The sequence below is a fragment of the Pteropus alecto genome, unplaced genomic scaffold (genome assembly GCF_000325575.1).
Source record: "Pteropus alecto unplaced genomic scaffold, ASM32557v1 scaffold45, whole genome shotgun sequence".
Taxonomy (NCBI): Eukaryota; Metazoa; Chordata; class Mammalia; order Chiroptera; family Pteropodidae; genus Pteropus; species Pteropus alecto.
Genome location: NW_006442491.1, coordinates 8,749,774 through 8,768,808, shown reverse-complemented (window position 1 = coordinate 8,768,808; position 19,035 = coordinate 8,749,774). Strand labels below are relative to the sequence as shown.

Sequence of the window (19,035 nt, the reverse complement as noted above, 5' to 3'; positions counted from 1 at the left end):
GGTTTGTACATACATGGGGAAGGACAAAAGAGGTGCCTCAAACTTTTCCTGAGAAAGATTGGGATGCTTGTGCAAATTGGGTGACGTGAGCACTTAATCTTTTAATTATCTGTAAAGATAAATAAGTTATTTTCTTAAGACGAGGAAGAAGAAGTAGCATTTGTAAAACACAAGGTTTGAAAGAACTTCAGTATAGGGTAGTGGGTGAAGAAGAAACCAGAGAGGGAGGCAATTGCCAATTTGCAAAGAGCCTAACAGTATAAATCATGTTAAGATGTTTGAAATTCTTCCTGAGAAAAATGGGGAGATGATTGGTTCATTTTAAGTAAAAACAAATGTCATAACCAGCTTTATGTTTTAAAAATATCTGACTCATGATAACTAAATATAATGTATGATCTTTGATTGGATTCTGCATTAAAAAATAAAAGGAAAAAAAATGTATAAAAGACATTCAGATATTATTAGAACAGTTGGAAAAATATGAATTTGAATTGTATATTAGATGACAGTATTATAGAAATATTTAATTTCTTGGGTGTGATAATTGCATTGTGATTTCATAGGAGAATGTCCTTGTTTTTAATAAGTACATGAGGTTTATAAATAACTCTCAAATGTTCACCAAAAAAATTATAACACACACAGGCCTAGAGTATAGAATTGTGACAATTTTGCTGGTTCCTGCCTCAAAAACTTAAAACATGTCATGTTTGAACTTTCCAAAATGCAAGGAAGAACTCAGATTCTGGGTAGCCATGGAAGACAAATGGCTACCATAGTTTGTATCTGCATTTTTGGTATGGCGGAGCAATTTCATAATTTAAATTTTTTTTAATTAAAACAAAAAAAAATTTACAAAGAGTAATTTATAAGCAGTAAATTAGATTTCCCTTTTTCCACTTGCCTCAGACTGAATTGTCATTAATATTTTTCCAAAGCAAATTCAAATTTTTTAACTGTAAAGCAGTAATGCTTTTATCTATAATGCTTTTATCTTTTATGATACATGGATATCAATACAATGGAGAATGATAATTCAGAAAACAAGAATTTGCAATGTTCTGCAGAAAAAGACCCTTGCCTTCCAGATGGAGTACACTAAAACTGTCCCAAATAAATCAGCATCGGATAGAAGAGCCCCAGAAATTCTACAACCCACCCAAAAGTATATCAGTTTTCCTTTCAAACATCAATCCTTTGGATGCTAGCTGATACTTAACCAAGATCTTAAATGACCTTTTCTGCTGAGAACCATATGTAAATGATTAAAGATGTAATCCCTTAAAACGATACCCATTTTCATCTGTTAATTGCTCTATGGTATTTTATTCTTACAGATACCAAGTTAACTCCTGGCCTTGTAAAATTGAAACAGGTTTTGGGAATCTGTGTTTCAAGCGTTGCAGTGTCTTTCTGTTTATACGTGTTGTTTTTACTTAATTTTATTTATTGACCTATGTTTTGTGTGTTTATTTTCTGAACAGGGATGCCTCATTTTAAGCGATGAGTTAAACCATGCATCTCTTGTGCTTGGGGCCAGAATTTCAGGTGCAACCATAAGGATCTTCAAACACAACAGTGAGTATCAATGTATTTATTCAACATGTACAGCTTGCTTCTAGAAGGAAGTGATTGATGGGGCTTTGTCCTTGCTCTTCAAACTGGGAACTTAGCCTAATGAAACACAATTATGTTTATATTCACTACTGGCTTGTTAACCTCTGCTGACCCAGAACATTTGGTTGACGTGCATGTAACGCTCAGATTGCTAAGTATAACCCAAACACATCAGTGTCACGGTTAGTGGTCTTGCCGCACGACCTCTGAAGACATGACCAATTCTTTAGGACTACAATTTAATTATTAGGAGTGTTATAACTCTTCTTTTTCTGTTACTCTGCCTTGGGAAATTTGAAGACTTATTTGTTTTATTTTATTGTCAGGTAAGAAGTGATCTTCTTCCTTAGCATAATGCTTCCTTTCATTATCCCCACCCACCGCATGGTCAGACACTCTCGCCCCCCCACCAGCCCCTCCACACACACACACACAAAAGCAGTCTATTCAACTTCACTGAATAGCCCTTTCAGGCTCTGTGTTCTGTGGTTGGGTAATGAGGAGGCAGAGGCTATTTCTTCTTAGAGACTTGATGGTGCAGTGTGAGAAATATTAAGAAATCCTTAGAAGCAGGTGGTGAATACCTGAGTTCTATCATCCAGCTCTGCCCCAACTTGTTGCATCACTTTATGTAAATCTTTTCATCTTTCTTGTACTCAGTTTTCTCATCTGCAGAATAAGAGCGTTGAACTAAGATGTATAAAAATCCTCTTGGTTTAGTTTCTGATTCCAATTCTTCATTACTGTCCTCGGAATGCTCCTCTCCTACACACGTGCAAACATACACTTGATTTCTATCTATTCTCACCATCTTTCTCTCCTGCTTCCTCTCTACTTTTACCTATTCATCTTCCTTGGCACTCCAATCCATCTTCCAAGGAAGTAACAAAGAATGAAGTGAGAAGAAAACTGATAAAGAACTGAGGGAGAATTGTTACAGTTCTGTTATGTCCACTTCACAGAAATCTCAAACCCAAGAACAATTGTCCCATGGAAAGTAAAGCAGATACATAGGAGAATTCTAAAGTGAACCTCTTTTCGAACTTGTAGAGTTATTCTAATGAAAAAATCTGCTCTTACTGAGTAGGGCGAGGTCTAGTTATGCCTTTAGTTAACCACTTTCAGCAGATGTCTGAATATGGATATTCTGGAGTCAAGTTCAGTCAAGACCAGGCCCTCACCCCATTCAGGCAAGGTCTTTCACACCTATAACTCAACTATGACATCCAGGTCAATGTTAATTCAAAATACATTGACTTTATTTCTTAATTTTGCATCAGACACTCAATTTTGGTTAGTCTCTGATAAACCACATTATATTCCTCAAGTTCTGTTTCATTTATCATTGATTGTCAACTATAGACTCATTATTTTGACAGCATTGGGGATTCATGTTTGGAGTTAAATATCTTTTAGAGTTTCAAGAAGTGAGTTTATTAAGAGACAATTTTGCAACACTCTTTTGAATCTTTAGCATGAGGGTGATTGGCGATCAAAGCTTTTGTCTACTTGGGAAAGGATAAAGAGGATAGTTGACAATTATTCAACTGTAGCTCCATCCATAGATATGGTTAAATAAGATAATCTCATTCCTAGAGGGAGACATATTCAGATTGTTACCTGTATGGAACAAATGAATCAGATTGTAGTCAAGGTTAACCTCCCATTTCTTCACTTTATTCTACTGAGAACAGTGGCCAATGTTCCCAGTTGTACAATAGAGGCTTCTAGAAGACATCTATGAAAGATCAATCACTGGACCCACCTCCAGCCAACAGATTCCAAATATCTGGGTTGAGGGTCAAGGCAGTTGAATTTTTTTCCATGCTCCCCCATATAATTCTGATTCACAATGAGGAATATAAACCCTAGAATCTTGTTTTCTATCCTCTTTTAGTTTAGGCTGACCCTGGATCTTGTCAGTGTGCCCTGGAATATATCACCAGATACACATCATCATATTAACTATCATCACTCTTCCTCTCACCATAGCAAGCACTCTTTTATACTTCTGGTGTAAAGTTGGCAAAAGGAGTCAAAAAATGAAGAGAAAGAAGTAAAAAAATAATAATACACCTCTTCTGATTCAGGCACTGTGTTAAGCTTTTGGAGAACCATAAAAACAATTGGTAACATCTTAGCTATGTGAAAGTTTACAATCTAGTAGGAGAAATAGATGTGTATGAAAGTAACTGTATTGTGGGTTAAAGCATAAAAAAGACCACAGCGATAACAGGCAGTGGTTAAGAGTACAGGCTTTGGCCAATGTACCCACTAGAATAGCTAAAATAAAAAAAGATGACAGCACCAAATGTTGGCAAAGATATGGAGCAACTAGAACTCTTTGCCATTGTTGAAAGGTAAAATGATACTACTTATTTGAAAAACTCTTTGGCAAAGTCTTATAAAGCTAAACACATCTCTGTACTATGATCTAAAAATTCCATACCTCAGAATTTCTAAGTGAAATGAAAGTGTATATTAACAAAACGTCTTGTACAAGAATATTCAAAGTAACTCTATTCATAATAGCCCCAAACTGGAAACAGCCCTAAATTTAATAGGAGAATGGGAAAAAAAAATTGTGTCTTATTTATATGACTCTATAATAAAAAAAAGGAATAAACTATTAATACATACAACATGGATGACTCTCAAGAAACATTATAATGAAATAAGCCAGACACAAAAGAGGATATACTATATGAATTTGTTTATAACAAATTTAAAAACAGGCAAAAATGATCTATGGCAACAGAAATCATAACAATGCTTGTATCTCAAGGTGCCGGAGGGAATTGGTAAGAAGAGGTATAAAAGAACTTTCTGGGTTTGTAAAAATGTTTGATATTTTAGTTGGAGTGAAGCTTACATTTTTATTAAAACTCATTACATTATATGCTTAAGATCTGTATATTTCCTTATAAATAATTTTTCATAAAAATATAATTATCATACAACATATATAAATTTAAAATGATTGATTTGGTATTTTTAAAAAAGTATAGGCTTTGACCCAAGCATTTGTGTTTTTGTTCTATAGCTTATTAGCATGTTGTCCTAAGCAAATTACTTAACCATCTTGGATGTCAATTTACTTATTCTCAAAATGAGGATAACTACAATACATGATTTATGATAAGTTGGAAGAGACACATAAAGTGCTTACTTAGCATGGTATCTGGTGAAGGAAACTACTGAATTGTTTGTGCCTGCTGTGTTGTTATGATTATTATTATCCTTATTATTGTTATCACCAGTACCACTAAGGGACAGTAGCAAACATTATGGTGAATGAGAATAATGCAGAGGTCATTTCATTTTGGAGATTGCATGAAATGGATAGTATTTGTCATAGATTTTGAAGGATTAAAATGATTCTAATCAGAGATGAGAAAAAGATATTTCAAACAGAAGAATAATCTAGAGTATGCAAAGAGCCACAAGACCCCCAGTGTGGCCTAACTGTGTGGCTGAACTATTGAAGAAGATCCTGAAAAGTAATGCCTCTGCCAGTTAATGTAGAGCTGCTAAGATAAACAAGCTAAGTTGGATGCACTCAAAAAAGCAATAAAAGGTATCTGCAGTTTGCTTCATGTCATGCTGTTCCCTGGATGAATTGGATTTGCTCAAAGTATTTGGAAGCCCTTTCATATGTCCAATGGAGATGGAAATAGAGATATAAACTTTGAATTAAGCTAAATCTTTAAACAGCAACAGATGGAAAAAACCATCTACTTATGGAGTGTAAAGATCAGCTGTCCCCATTGCAATTCTCTTACTACTTCTCTATGTCACGTGTATTATTGTTTTAAATTAAGCCTAATTGGAGGTTCTATAAAGATGATGATAATGATAATTTAGATAGATAGATTGATAGATAGATAGATAGATAGATAGATAGATAGATAGATAGACAGACAGACAGACAGACAGACATGCATACATACCCAACAGGGAGATTAAGTGAAAGTTTTGTTAATCACTAACCAAGCATTTCCTATTCTCCAGTTTAAGATTTGTAGGTAGCGATCCTCCAAGATGGCCATGATCGCTCATCTCCTAGTATTTATGCCCTTGTATAGCCCCCACCTGCATTGTCTCAGGATTGGTTTGCATGTTCCAAATAATATAATAGAAGACATGATGTGTCAGTCTTAAGGTTAGATTGTAAATACAGTATGGCTTCTGCCTCTCCTCTTTCGGATCACTTGTGAAGATATTTAGGCAGCCTATGAAGAAGAACTGAGGCCTCTTGCCAACAACCATGGGAGCAGGGCATCTTAACTGATCCTCTGGTCTCACTCAAGCCTTCAGATGACTGTAATTCCAGGCAACATCTTGAGTGTAGCCTCACAAGTGTCCAGAATAACCAGCTAAAATTCTCAAATTCCTGATCTACAGAATCTGTGAGATAATAAGTGTTTATTGTTTTAATACTCTAAATTTGGGGCTAATTTGTTACATACCAATAGATAACTAATACAGCTTCTCTGGCCACCAATAGATAACTAATACAGTTTCTGCTGGGGCAGAAACTCGACACCCAAGTGTGACTTCCTGCTTCCTCCTCCCCTGAACTGAGAATGAATGATTATTCTAAAATGAAGGGCTCAGCAAAACCTGAATCCTTTCACCCAACTACTTTACCCACCCAGTCACTGACAAAGAAGCGAAAATAGAACAAGTTGGAAGACAAGCTGTTCTTGGTTTACATGGAGGCAAGAAACTTGAGAGCCTGTAGCATCTAGGTCAGGAAGTGAAATAGTGTTTGGCTAATGCTTCTTGAGAGAGATTCCCATGGCCAACATGGCCAAGGAATGTCAGGCCCTGACCCACCATGTTAGCAACTCCTTTTTGGTGAGGAGAGGGGCAGAAGTGACTAGAAGTGCTTCTTTTCTTATTGGCTAAGGCTGAAATATAAAGAGAATAGACAATTATCACTTGCAATCCAGTTCCACAAACAGTTGCCAAAAATACTGGTCTTATCTATGGATATATGGAGTGGATGCCAATAACGTGAATACATCAGTACAGATTGTTTTCATAATTTTGTTTAAGCACTAATATAAAATACAAATGATTTAGCCAAAACAATGTAATGGAAAAATTTATAGAGCAAAGCCCTATAAAACAACTTAATTTTAAATATTCGTATAAACAGTTGCAGTTCAACTATAGATTGAGTCTTTCCATTCATTCCAACTACTTAGTAAATGATCCAAGGATACAGAGCAGTTCAACCTGCTTCTCCCGGTCCAGCCCATATCACTCTATGTAGCTATTTCCTATCTTCTTCTTCAGATTCCAACCTCAAGATAACAATTCCAGTGAAATTACACCCAAAGGAAAACATAGTAACTATATCAAGGAAAAATCAGACAACATCTGGACAGCTGGTAACAACCATTGTTATCAATGAGAAGCAGATAAACATTGTGTATCTCCATATGTGATACTCTAAGGACTCAAAATCGCTTATGTAGTATTCAGAGCAGAATGCTGAATTTTGTCATTTAACAACCCAAATTAGAAATGTTTTATTTAAAAAAATAAAAGCAGAATGTAGTCTCTAAACATGTTAATATAAAATACAAAGAAAGGCTGAGGCGATGGTCCAAATTAAAGGATACTACAGAGCTGTGACTACTAAGTGCAATATCTGATCCTAGACTGGCTTTAGAAGGAGGCAGGGAAATGCTATAAAGGGCATTACTAAGCCAATTTACAAAACTGGAATATGGGCAGTAAGTTAGATAATACTGGATAAGAGTAGTAACCAGTGTGAAATATACTGAAGTGGATAACCATCCTATAGTCCAGGAGAGACAAACTATGGCCTGTGAGCCTAGAATAGTTGTTACATTTTTAAAGGTTGTGTAAAAAACAAAGAAGAATGTGTGACAGAGACCATATGTGGTTCACAAAGCCTAAAGAATTGCTATATGACTCTGAACAGAAAAAGTTTGCTGACCCCTGCTATAGAATATAAGAGAATGTCCTTATTCTTAGAGAAGACACACTAAAATCTTTAGGAGTAAGGGCCATGATATATTCAACTTAGTCCAAATTCAGAAAAAAATTGTTAATGTATGTGTGTACGCACACATATATATACAGAGATAGATGGACAGATTAATGATAGATAAATGGATAGATAATACATAGATAGACAGACCGACAGACAAATGATAGATTAGATAGATAGATAGATAGATAGATAGATAGATAGATAGATAGATAATTGGATGATAAAGAAAATGGTATAAAGTGTTAATAGATGAATCTGGGTAAAGGGTAATGAGTGTTCTTTGTAGTATTCTTTTTCCTGCAATTTTTCTAAGTTTGGAATTATTTCCAAATAAAATTTTGTTTCAAACTTTCTTTCCTGAAATTATAATTCAAGAGTTTCATTTTATCGTCCAATTTTACAAAGCTCTTGAAACGTCCAATAATTTGTTCTTCATTCCCTCCCTTTGTACTCCCAGAAAATAATAATAGTTCTTATCTATGTCTTTATAACAAAGATTAGCTGTGGTTATTTTATAGCAGCAACTAGCACTTATTGAGAATCTACTCTGTGCCAAATACTGAGCTAATGTCCTTCTCTTATGTATTTTTTTAATTCTGTGGAAAATCCCAGGAGGTAGGTTCTGGTTTACAAATGAGGAGTTTACAAATCAGCTTATCCAAGAACATCCAGCTGCTCAGTGGTGAAGCCTGAAGCTATCCATATAAGTGTTGCCCTTCTCAACTAATAGAAAAATGTGTGCAGCAAGGGTCAGAAGTCTATCATCTAATTCATGAAATTCTATTATGTTTCTGTGGTAGGTAAAATAATGCCCCCTCAAAGATGTCCATGTTCAAATCCCCAGAATCTATGAATATATATTATGTGGCAAAGAAGAATTAGATTACAGATGGAATTGAGGTTGCTACTCGGCCAACATTAAGATAAAGAGATTAACTGCATGGGTCCAGTATAATCAAAGCGGTTCTTAACTGTGGAGTATTAGAAAGTGTGATACTTCTGGCTTTGGCAAAATTATACTACAAAGCAAGAATAAACAAAATGGCATGGTATTAGCAGAAAAACAGACACAGATCGATGGAACAGGATTGAGGGCCCAGAAATAAACCCACAGATATATGGCAAATCATTTTTAACAAAGAGCCAAAAAACATACAATGGAGCAAAGAAATCTTCTTCAATAAGTGTTGCTGGGAAAATTGGAAAGCCACATGCAAAAGAATGAAACTATTTGTTACCATCTATAAAAACTAATTCAAAATAGATCAAAGACCATATGCAATACCAGAAACAATAAAACACATAGAAGAAAACATAGGTGCTAAACTTACAGATCTTAAAAAGGATTTTATCAATTTGACCTCAAAGACAAGGGAATTGAAAGCAAAAATAAATGAATAGATTATATCAAACTGAAAAGCTTCTGCACAAAAAAAGAAAACAACTAAACAAAGAGACAACCAACTGAACAGGCGAAGAACTAGCAAATAACACCTCCGATAAAGGCCTAATATTCAAAATATGTAAAGAATACATACAACTCGACAAGAACAACAACAAAAAACCCAAACAATCCAATTAAAAAATGGACAGAGAACCTGAACAGACACTTCTCCTAAGAAAACATACAAATGACCAAAAGATATATGAAAAGATGTTTGGCTTCACTAGCTACTGGAGAAATACAAATCAAAACCACAATGAGATATCACCTCACACCTGTTAGAATGACTATTATCAACAAGACAAATAATAACAAGCATTGGAGAGATTGTGCGGGTAAAGGAACCCTCATATGCTGCTGATAAGAATGTAAATTGGTACAGCCACTATGGAAAACAGTATGGAGGTTTCTCAGAAAATTAAGAATAGAATTACCACATGACCCAGCAATCCTTCTTCTGGGTATCCACCTGAAAAATTGGCAAATATTTATTCGTAAAGTTATATGTATCCCTATGTTTATTGCAGTATTATTCATGGTGGTCAAGACATGGAAATAACTGAAGTGTCCTTCAATAGATGATTGAATAAAGAAGATGTGGTACACATATACAATGCAATACTACTCAGTCATAAGAAAAGATGAAATACTGACATTTGCTACAGCATGGATGGATCTCGAAAATATCATGCTAAGTGAAATAAGTAGGATGGAAGAAGTTGAGAACCACATGATCTCATTCATGTGAGATATAAAACTGAAAGCAACAAACAAGCAAGACACAAACAAGAACTCATAGACATAGACAATAGTATGATGATTACCAGAGGGAAAGGGGGAAGGAAGAAGGATAAAAAGGATCAAATACATGGTGATGGAAGGAGATTTGACTGAGTGGTGAACACACAATGCATATACAGATGATGCATTATAGAAAGATACATTTGAAACCTATATATTTTTATTAACCAATGTAACCCCAATAAATTTAATAATTTTTTTTAAAAAAAGAGTGATGTGAGAAAGACTTTAACAGCCACTGCTGGCTTTGAAGATGCAAGAAAGTCACAAACCAAGGAATGCCAAGAGCCTCTAGAAGCTGAAAAAAATCAAGGAAATGGATTATCTGCTAGATCTCCCAGAAAAGAAAGCAACCCTGAAAATGTCTTGATTTTAGCTCAGTAAGACCCATTTCAGATTTCTGGACTCAAAACTGTAAGATAATAAATTTGTGTTGTTTCTAAGACATTGAGTTTGTGTTAATTTCTTACAGCATCAATAGGAAACTAATACACTTTCATCCTCAGATACACAAAGCCTGTTCCCACTCACCTTAATGCTCAATATGACTTTTACCAATAAGCATACTCTCTCTACTATTGTATTTACATCACAAAAATAGCCACCTTTGTGAGCAGGGGTATCTCCAGATTCCTTATCTCCAGACTTCTTACTTGAGAAGTGAGGGAAAGCGAATGTATATGGAAGGGAAGGAGTTAAATGGGGTTATAATATGCTGGCTCTCTTTCCTGCTCTGCAAGCCCCAGGTGAATACTAAATATCTCAGTAAACAATGATGCTTTAATTTTTAATATGCATTCCATGCAGATTGAAATGATAATGTGGAAATTTTGTAAAGATCTGCAGAGATATAACGCTGCCTTCCTATGTGTGTATGAGGAGAAAAGTTAATAACTTGTGAGACAGGTTCTTGAAGATAGTCACCTAAACCAGAATGTTCTTAAACATCAGGTTCATGGGATTTCATACGACTCTACACATGTTCTGCTCCCCTAGACTTTCATCCACCTCACGTCCTCTGTTTATAATTTAAGGATACTCCCTTGGCTTTTGGAGGAGAGGAGGTTCTATTTTATGTAGAGCAGTACTAGAAAATACTCTTTGTTATTTAAAGCAACTATAAATGAATTGAAATTCTTAACCCTTGAATTTTCAATTTCTGTGTGGGAAAAATATGCCCAAGATGAAGTTAAACCTATTCAGACCATCATAATAAACTTTGAATCTTTTGTGAACAGGCCAGACCACTAACTTCAAGTTAACTTCATCATTTCTCTTTCTCTATTTCCCACAAAATCAGAACAAGGAACAGACAAGACTAAACAGGAAAAGTTTCAGAAGGGAACAAAATCAGAACACTCAAAGGCTACTCTCCAATGAAACTCAAAAGTGCATTTTTAGCAATGCTAAATTCAAAATTGGGTGTCAGAATTCTTTATCACCATGGATTAAGTCTTCCTGGAGAGTGAATGTGGACAATTACTGAGATCATAACTATCATTTATTCAGCATTCACTGGTGCCAAACACTACATTAATCCTTTTACATAACCACTTCACTTAATTTTAACAAAAACCCAAATTCATAGTTCTCCTTATTATCCTCACTTATTAAGAGAAAACCACTCATCAAAGTGATTAAATGACCCACTCAGTGTCACACGGGTAGTAAATGATGAGTCAAAATTCAAACTCAAGTCTGTTGCTCTTGTCTTGGTTCATTTTTCCTAGGAGCATATTCTAAGACAAGGGTTTTAGTGCAAGTCATTTATTTAGGAAGTGAGCTCAAGAAGCACCAGCTGGTGAGCAGGGAATGGAGACAGAGAAGAGAAGGTGGCCAATAAAGGATATGTTGCCAAGCAAGTTACCACAACAGACAACTGGAGCTCAATCCTACTAGGAAATTCTGGACACGACTGTAGACATACCACAGTGTTATCTCACCTCAGGGCCAAGCTGGGGTATTTATCTACCAATTTCCACTTGTGGTTTGTTGAGGGCTGTTTCTACACAAGCTATTCACTTCCATAGCCAGGAGGATGGGGGATGGGGGGGAAGAAGAGGAGGAGGAGGAGGAGGAGGAGGAGGAGGAGGAGAAGAAGAAGAAGAAGAAGAAGAAGAAGAAGAAGAAGAAGAAGAAGAAGAAGAAGAAGAAGAAGAAGAAGAAGAAGAAGAAGAAGGTGGAAGAGAAGGAGGAGAGGAAGAAGGGGAAGAGAAGAGAAGAGGAGAGGGAGAGGGAGAAAGAGGAGAAGCAGTAAGCTCTTGTATCAAGAATGACTTGTATTTGCAATAAGTTGTTAATATTCTTACCCGCTAGCTAAGTCTAGCTATTGTCAAACCACATGTAGGAACCAGAGAGCTGTAGGTCCTTGTGTAAGAATATCTCCTTGCATTTTCTACTGCGGGCAGCTTTAGTAAAATAGCCAGTCTTTAGTTTGCTTTTGTGACTCATTGGATGGCACAAAACAGACTCTCCGACCCATTGCACAGCCTAAGCTAAGGCGTAAGCTCCAACCAGGGACTAAGTTTGATCTTCACTAGAATTTTGGTGTATTTGAGAAAATGGGTCAGAGCTTTTTGGGACACTTGTCTGTCTTTGGTAAACACATTCCCTGGACTGAGTATATCCACACCCTGAGTAAGCCAGAAGCTCGAACTCTTGGGTAAGTTTTAATTCTCTGAAAAAAGGGCAATATCTTCTTCTAGAGATTTGGATATATTGAAACTGAGTTATTTTTTTCCCTGAATCTGCTTGCTTTACTAGTAAATACATACGATCTAGATTCTAGAACAATGTTTCTCAGACTTTAATGTACACAGGAGTCACTGTGGGCAGAATCTTGTTAAAATGCAGACTGTAGATGTGGGGTAGGGCCTGGGCTTCTGCATTTCTGACAAGTTTCCAGGTGATGCTGATGTCATTGGTGCGGGACCACACAGGGAGCAGTGAGGCTATAGGCCATCTCCGTCCTCAAGTGAGCCACAAAGGGTTTCTTGAGCTAGCCTTGGAGAGGAGAAACAGTCTTTTCAGCTAGGAGAGTTGCCATGAGGTCAGCGAGCTGGACAGGCCAAGAATTTGACTTCTGCATTTCTGACAAGTTTCCAGGTGATGCTGATGTCATTGGTGCGGGACCACACAGGGAGCAGTGAGGCTATAGGCCATCTCCGTCCTCAAGTGAGCCACAAAGGGTTTCTTGAGCTAGCCTTGGAGAGGAGAAACAGTCTTTTCAGCTAGGAGAGTTGCCATGAGGTCAGCGAGCTGGACAGGCCAAGAATTTGAAAAAAAAAAAAAAAAGTGGAGAAGAACCAAGACTCTACCTAGAGGCATTTAAAGGCCAAGAGGAGGAAGAACAAAGAGTGCAGTGTTTGTGGGACAACTCTGAGCCCCACCTCATCTACACAATGTAGGCTTATGAGGGCAGTTTGAGTGGAAGGTCAGACCTAGAAACAATATTTAGACTACTTTATAAGCCATGACCTTTTAGATCTCAAGGTATAATTTGGGCTCTCAAACTAGATTTTTTACTTTAATAAATACAGCTATGGCCTCTTAATTTTTTAAATAATAACTAACAGTATTGAACCCTTGTTATAATGAGCCTTTTACATATGCTAACTCATTTTAGCCTCACAACTATACACTTGCTATGATTATGTCCTTTTTATAGATGAAGAAACAGGCACAAAGTGGTGAGGTGACTTGCTTAGAGACACAGAGCTAGAAAGAGGCAGAGCTGGTATTTAAATGGAGGAGGTTTGACTACAGAGTCCCTCATTTTTAAGTACAATGCACTTCACCTCCTTTCTTGACCTTTTCCATCTCATGCCTCCCACTGGATAGTAAAATGATGCAGGCAATACTTAATAGCCTTCATCTCCCATGCAACTCTCCTTGAGTCAGGGCAGTTAGGTCCAGCAGATACAGCCAGCATTCTTTCTGGTTGACTTTGCTGTCATCTTGACCTGAGACACAGGATCCCAGCACTGACCTCTAAGCTCCCATGTTATTCCCTAAATCACATCTCACCTTCCTGAATTGACCCCACCCACTTAGGGATCCCATTTCAGTACTTTGTCTAATTCTACAGGCCCCTCCCTGAGGATCAAAGCTTTACATACTGCATCAGGCCCAGAGCCTGAGTGCATTCTGTGCCCATGTTCTAGAGTCTACTTGTCCTTCATTCCTTGTCCCCAAGGTCAGAAGTTGTGAGTATGAACCCCTCCCCAAGGTACACAGGCCCTGCCCTAGCACCTTTCTCATTCTTAAACCCAGCCTAGGTCCTCTGCTCTCAACTGCCTTTTACACTCTTCCAAAAAGATCATTTGCTTCTTTGACCTACCAAGGGCCATCTAACAACTGCTCACATAGCCATCAAGGAAACTTAAACCAAAATATTTGCCCAGACTGCTTTGAAAAGCTTAAAGCACCAAATTTTAAAATCATCAGAAATGTACTAATTGATTTCATGGACTAGAGACTTTATATATGTAACTTTGAGAAAAAATTTGCTCTGCTTGCCAAAGTTGACCATTATAATTATGTTTTCCCCTAAAGGTTAACAACAGGGCAGTCCCCTACCCCACCATCTTAAAAGTAAAAATATTTTTTTTTTATCATTGTCCACAATTATTTAATACCTATTGCTTATAATTTCACATTTGGGCTCAATATTGAAGGATGAAACTGGGTATCTTTAAAAAAACAAGAAAAATGGGAAAAAAGATGAGGAGCAAAGCATTAGAAAGAATAACAAGTAGCATTTCTTTATCACCTAACCATCTTTTCCTTTACATAAAAGCTGTTGAGTGCTTATCATGTGCAGACATGAAAATATGTTTGGCAAGTAGCCCACGGAGTAGAGAACCAGAGGGCGTATCTAAACTCAAGGACAAAGGATTAACCACCAACTACACTGAGCAGCATATGGAAAGTAGAGGTTGACATTCAGCCCAAACACGACCAGGGACCCTGGAAGAGGAAGGGCATTGAGGGATGGGCAGTGAGTGAAGGCTCATGTCTCAACAAAAGCTCAGTTGCATAAGAGAAGAAGAAGAAGGAAGCTGAGACAGAAGAAACAGTGTTGTCACTGAACAGCAAAGTAAGAATGAAGCCAAATATCCAGTTCTTTTCTTCAGGAAGACACTCTTTGAACTACACCCAACCTTCCTGCTAAGATTCTTATGAGTGGCTTCCTTGTTTCCTTGTATCCTCTTTTCACAAGACCTTATCTGCAGATTTCCCAGATCCCAGAGGCTCGCTGATATTATCAGGGCTTCAAATTTAAAGGCAGGCCCAGCAACAGGCTCTCAAAACATATTTGTCACCTAAGCCTGTTTGTAGTTTTTAGGGCATAGTTGTATTATTCCAGATGTTTAGTAATTCAGTAATCCAGTTAGCCATGCCTGTGACAAACCAGGACTTGCTTTGTACCAGCCACTGGAATGCGGCCTGCATGCTTTCTTTTCTGATAGCTAAATGTTCATCACCCAGCACACCCACTTGGTTCTTTTAGTCTTTCACAAACCAAAGGGAACTGCCTTGGTTAGCCAGACTTATAATGTGACAAATAATGTCTAAAGCATTGTTGATTCTCAGATTTGTGGTAATTAAAGCCCATAGTGTGTCATTTCAACTTTATAACAACATTGTACAGTAGTGCTATGTATATGTGCCTTGATGGTGTCAAATTTGTCCTTTAAATTTCCAAATCTCAGAGTTTTATTTATACACTGACAAAAAGTTGGTTTGTTTGAATTTGGGAATTTGTTTTTGGTTTTGGTTTGTTTTGGAGGGGTTGTGATTATTGTTTACAAAGCTTCTGGCATTAGGGTGCTCATCTGAAAAAGCAAACACCTAATCATGCTTCCTCACTCCTCAGAGGTGTCATGAGGATTAATGTAATGCAAGTATAAGTGCTTTCATAAGTATCATTATTTAAAAATCCTTTGCAGTTGTTAACATGTGGCTTGCTCAAACAGTAGAATCCCATAAGCCCCACAGAGCATAAGCCACAATCCCCTGAACCCTATGGGTCCATGACCCACACACTGTAGCATAATAGAGCAAGACCGTAAGAACCAGAGAGAAACTACCAGATGCTAACATGAGTCCAGAATCCCATGCTAAGTGAAGTCATACTTTTTCCTGTTTAGTGTCTGTGACTCTATGTGGTTTTCCCTCCAGTCAGGGATCTCAGCATGTGGACACCAGGGGTTTTGTGAAGTTGCACCAAAGCCTCTCCCCAGGGAACACTCTGTTCACCTTGAGCACGATAAGCCCTGCCACAGAAGGGCCTGGGATTCCTCTCACTCCCACCTGCAAAATGTGTAAACCACATCATGGCCACTGTTTTCAGGTCCTGCTTGTTATTTTTAAAATGAAGAGAAAATTCTCTTCTCTTCAGCGGTGTTTACTTTTAACTTAATCTTGGACTAAGCCTATAATGTGTCTGTGACCTTTATGATTGCATAAACAATACAATAATCTCTGCATGTACAGATTTTTCAAAATCTTAAAATATCAATTTTTAAATGACTGCTAATTTAGTTCACGTGGGTTTTTTTTATTAATATGGCATTGGAATCATACTCATCATGTGTCATTTCTGTACAAAAACTTATAAATTCTAAGTCAAAGAAGAAAAATAGTAAACAGGTATACTTGTACTAATCATCTCTTTATTCAATTCAGAGACTAACAGGCTCACGGTAGATTATAGAAAAGGGAGCTAGTTCCCCCAATCACATGAGTTCTTTCAACATCTTAGGAATCCATCCTAAAGCAAAAATAAGATGTCCGTGCAAAAGAGGGTTATCATCCCTGAAATTCTCTAAGAAAGCTGCTTTTTGTTCCCTTGGCTGCCATCTAGTGGTCAATGATACAGTGTCACTAAAACACTCCATCTTGTGAAGACAGACTCTAAAGTAAAAAATGCAGTTAAAGAAATATTACTGCAGAAATGAGGCTTTTCTAATAATTCCTGGTTAGATCCAAAAGTGTCATTCTCTTTTCTGTTTCTTGGTCTACATTCTTTTGCATGAAAAGACAACTGATTCAATTATCAAACATAGATTTAGTATTCATACTATGTACTAGTACTAGGACTATCAGGATGAATTAGATAAGGTCCCCTGCCTTCCAAGGAGGAGAGACATGAAATCAAATAATGAGATATGTGATGAGGGCTTAAAAGAAGAATTGATGAGTCATCAGGGACATCGAGAAGAAAGAAAATCTATATTACTGGTCAGAAGAGTTTGAGTTGGAGCTTGAGTGATGAGTGGGAGTTCTCCAGACAAACAAGAGGGGAAAAACATAAATGAGAGTTGGGATGCTGTCCTTTGGACAACAGTGAGAATTTATGTCAGGAAGACAGGCAGGAGATAGATCAGGAAGGGCCTTTTGAGACTGCATCAAGTAACTAGAGTGGTCTCCCCTTATCCATGGTGTCACTTTCCTCAATCTCAACTACCTTCAATCAACCACAATCTAAAATATTAAGTGGAAAATTCCAGAAATAAACAACTTATAAGTTTTAAACTATGTGCTGTTCTAAATGTGGTTTTCTTAAATGTACTTGATCCATTCAAAAATATTGCTCATACCTCCACAATTCTATATCAAAGAAATACCTTGTGGCTTCATTGAGGTTGGCAGGGTTGCAGTGTGGGAAAGTGACATGCACCAGCCAGTGCCTTCACCCAGCTTTAGAGAAAGCCCTAAAACAGACCCAACCACAGACTGGGGACTAAAAGACAAAGTTGAGAGGCTCTCAAGACCAAGAATCCCAGCTAACTTGAGCCTAGACCAATGATAAACTGTTCAGTATCTGCCTCTTGAGAGATTTGTGTGCAGTGGTTAAAACCAATATTAACTGTGCTGTTTTAGATTTATCTTTGCTAGGTTTCTCTTTATGAGCATTTTAAATGAGGTCTCTAATGCCTGGTGACCATTAAATAACAGTCACGTCAGCACTACTGTAGCATCTCTATCTTTTCAAGTTAAGACTGGATTCTAGATCTGAAATACTTCTGTTTCAGATCCTCAAAAAGTGAAAGCTTAAGGGATGCAAAGAAATATATCTGAAATATAATGAGCAAAAAGCATGCACATGAACTTCTGCCTTTTTTTTCTCTCTCTAGACTTTGCAGGTTAGACACATAGCTGTGTTGATAGGCAAATCTTTCCCAAGGGTCCCTCAATCAAAGCCCAGTTATCTATATTTGATTGCAGATAAATGAAAAGTCACCATTGATTATATTCGACATCAAAAGCTAATAAGAAAAATCTAGCAGACATACATCCTTCCTTCTTCTACATCACAACGGACATTGAGGAGAAGGGACAATGGCTCTCACCTATGGCATTAAATGGTAGTGGTTATAAACATGGGTCATGGTACCAGATTGCATGAATTTAAATCCTAGCTCTGCTGTTTATGATCATAGACCTCAGGCAATTTACCAGACCTCGCTGTGCCTCAATTTCCTGAACCATAAAATTCAGTTACCTCTTCATTAGGATCATTGAGAGGATAAAATGAGTTAATACAAAGAATGTGCTTAGAAGGAATGTGGATAGGGCTCAATAATTGTAAGTTAGTATTAATGTATCCAGAAGTCTCCAAATATTTTGCAAAGAAATGCCAGTTATTCCATTGCTTAAATTGTCGAAAGCTCTGAAGTTGGAGGATGTCAAAAGTGAGGTCCCAAAGTTTAAGAAGTGAGACCACTACCAAGCAATGCTGTCACTCTATGCAAACTCAGCTAAACTCTAACATGCTCATGTCTAAACAATTAGAAAGGTTAATTATACCTATCATAGTTCATTTTAACCTGGCAACAAAGCTGACACCTAAGAGATGCATTTTACATGGAATTTCAATGCCTTTTAAAGCAGGAGAGGAGAGCCCTTAAGAGCCTATGAAACCATATGCCTCCGGTGGAGGTTTATTCTGCCTGCTAAACAAACTCAACAAGTCACTTTGTCAGAGTTAAATTTTACTAAAACGTAGGCCCCTCCCTCTACCCAGGTGTTCTCTGATTCCAATTTTCATCTCTGAAAGTTTAGGTCTCAGCCTAAGCCTAAAAATCTGACACCTCCCCCAAAAATAAGATGGGGGAGAGACAGAAGAAACCTC

The 19,035-nt window shown here is 37.2% G+C and overlaps 1 protein-coding gene across 1 annotated transcript in view; it reads left to right on the top strand.

Annotated features, from left to right (window-relative positions):
- SPTLC3 (serine palmitoyltransferase long chain base subunit 3) overlaps window positions 1-19,035 on the top strand; it is a 148,947-nt gene that overhangs the window by 72,968 nt on the left and 56,944 nt on the right. Inside the window, exon 6 of the mRNA XM_006921585.2 lies at window positions 1,488-1,581. Within this exon, the coding sequence (XP_006921647.1) occupies window positions 1,488-1,581 (94 nt within the window). The remainder of the gene's footprint in view (window positions 1-1,487; window positions 1,582-19,035) is intronic.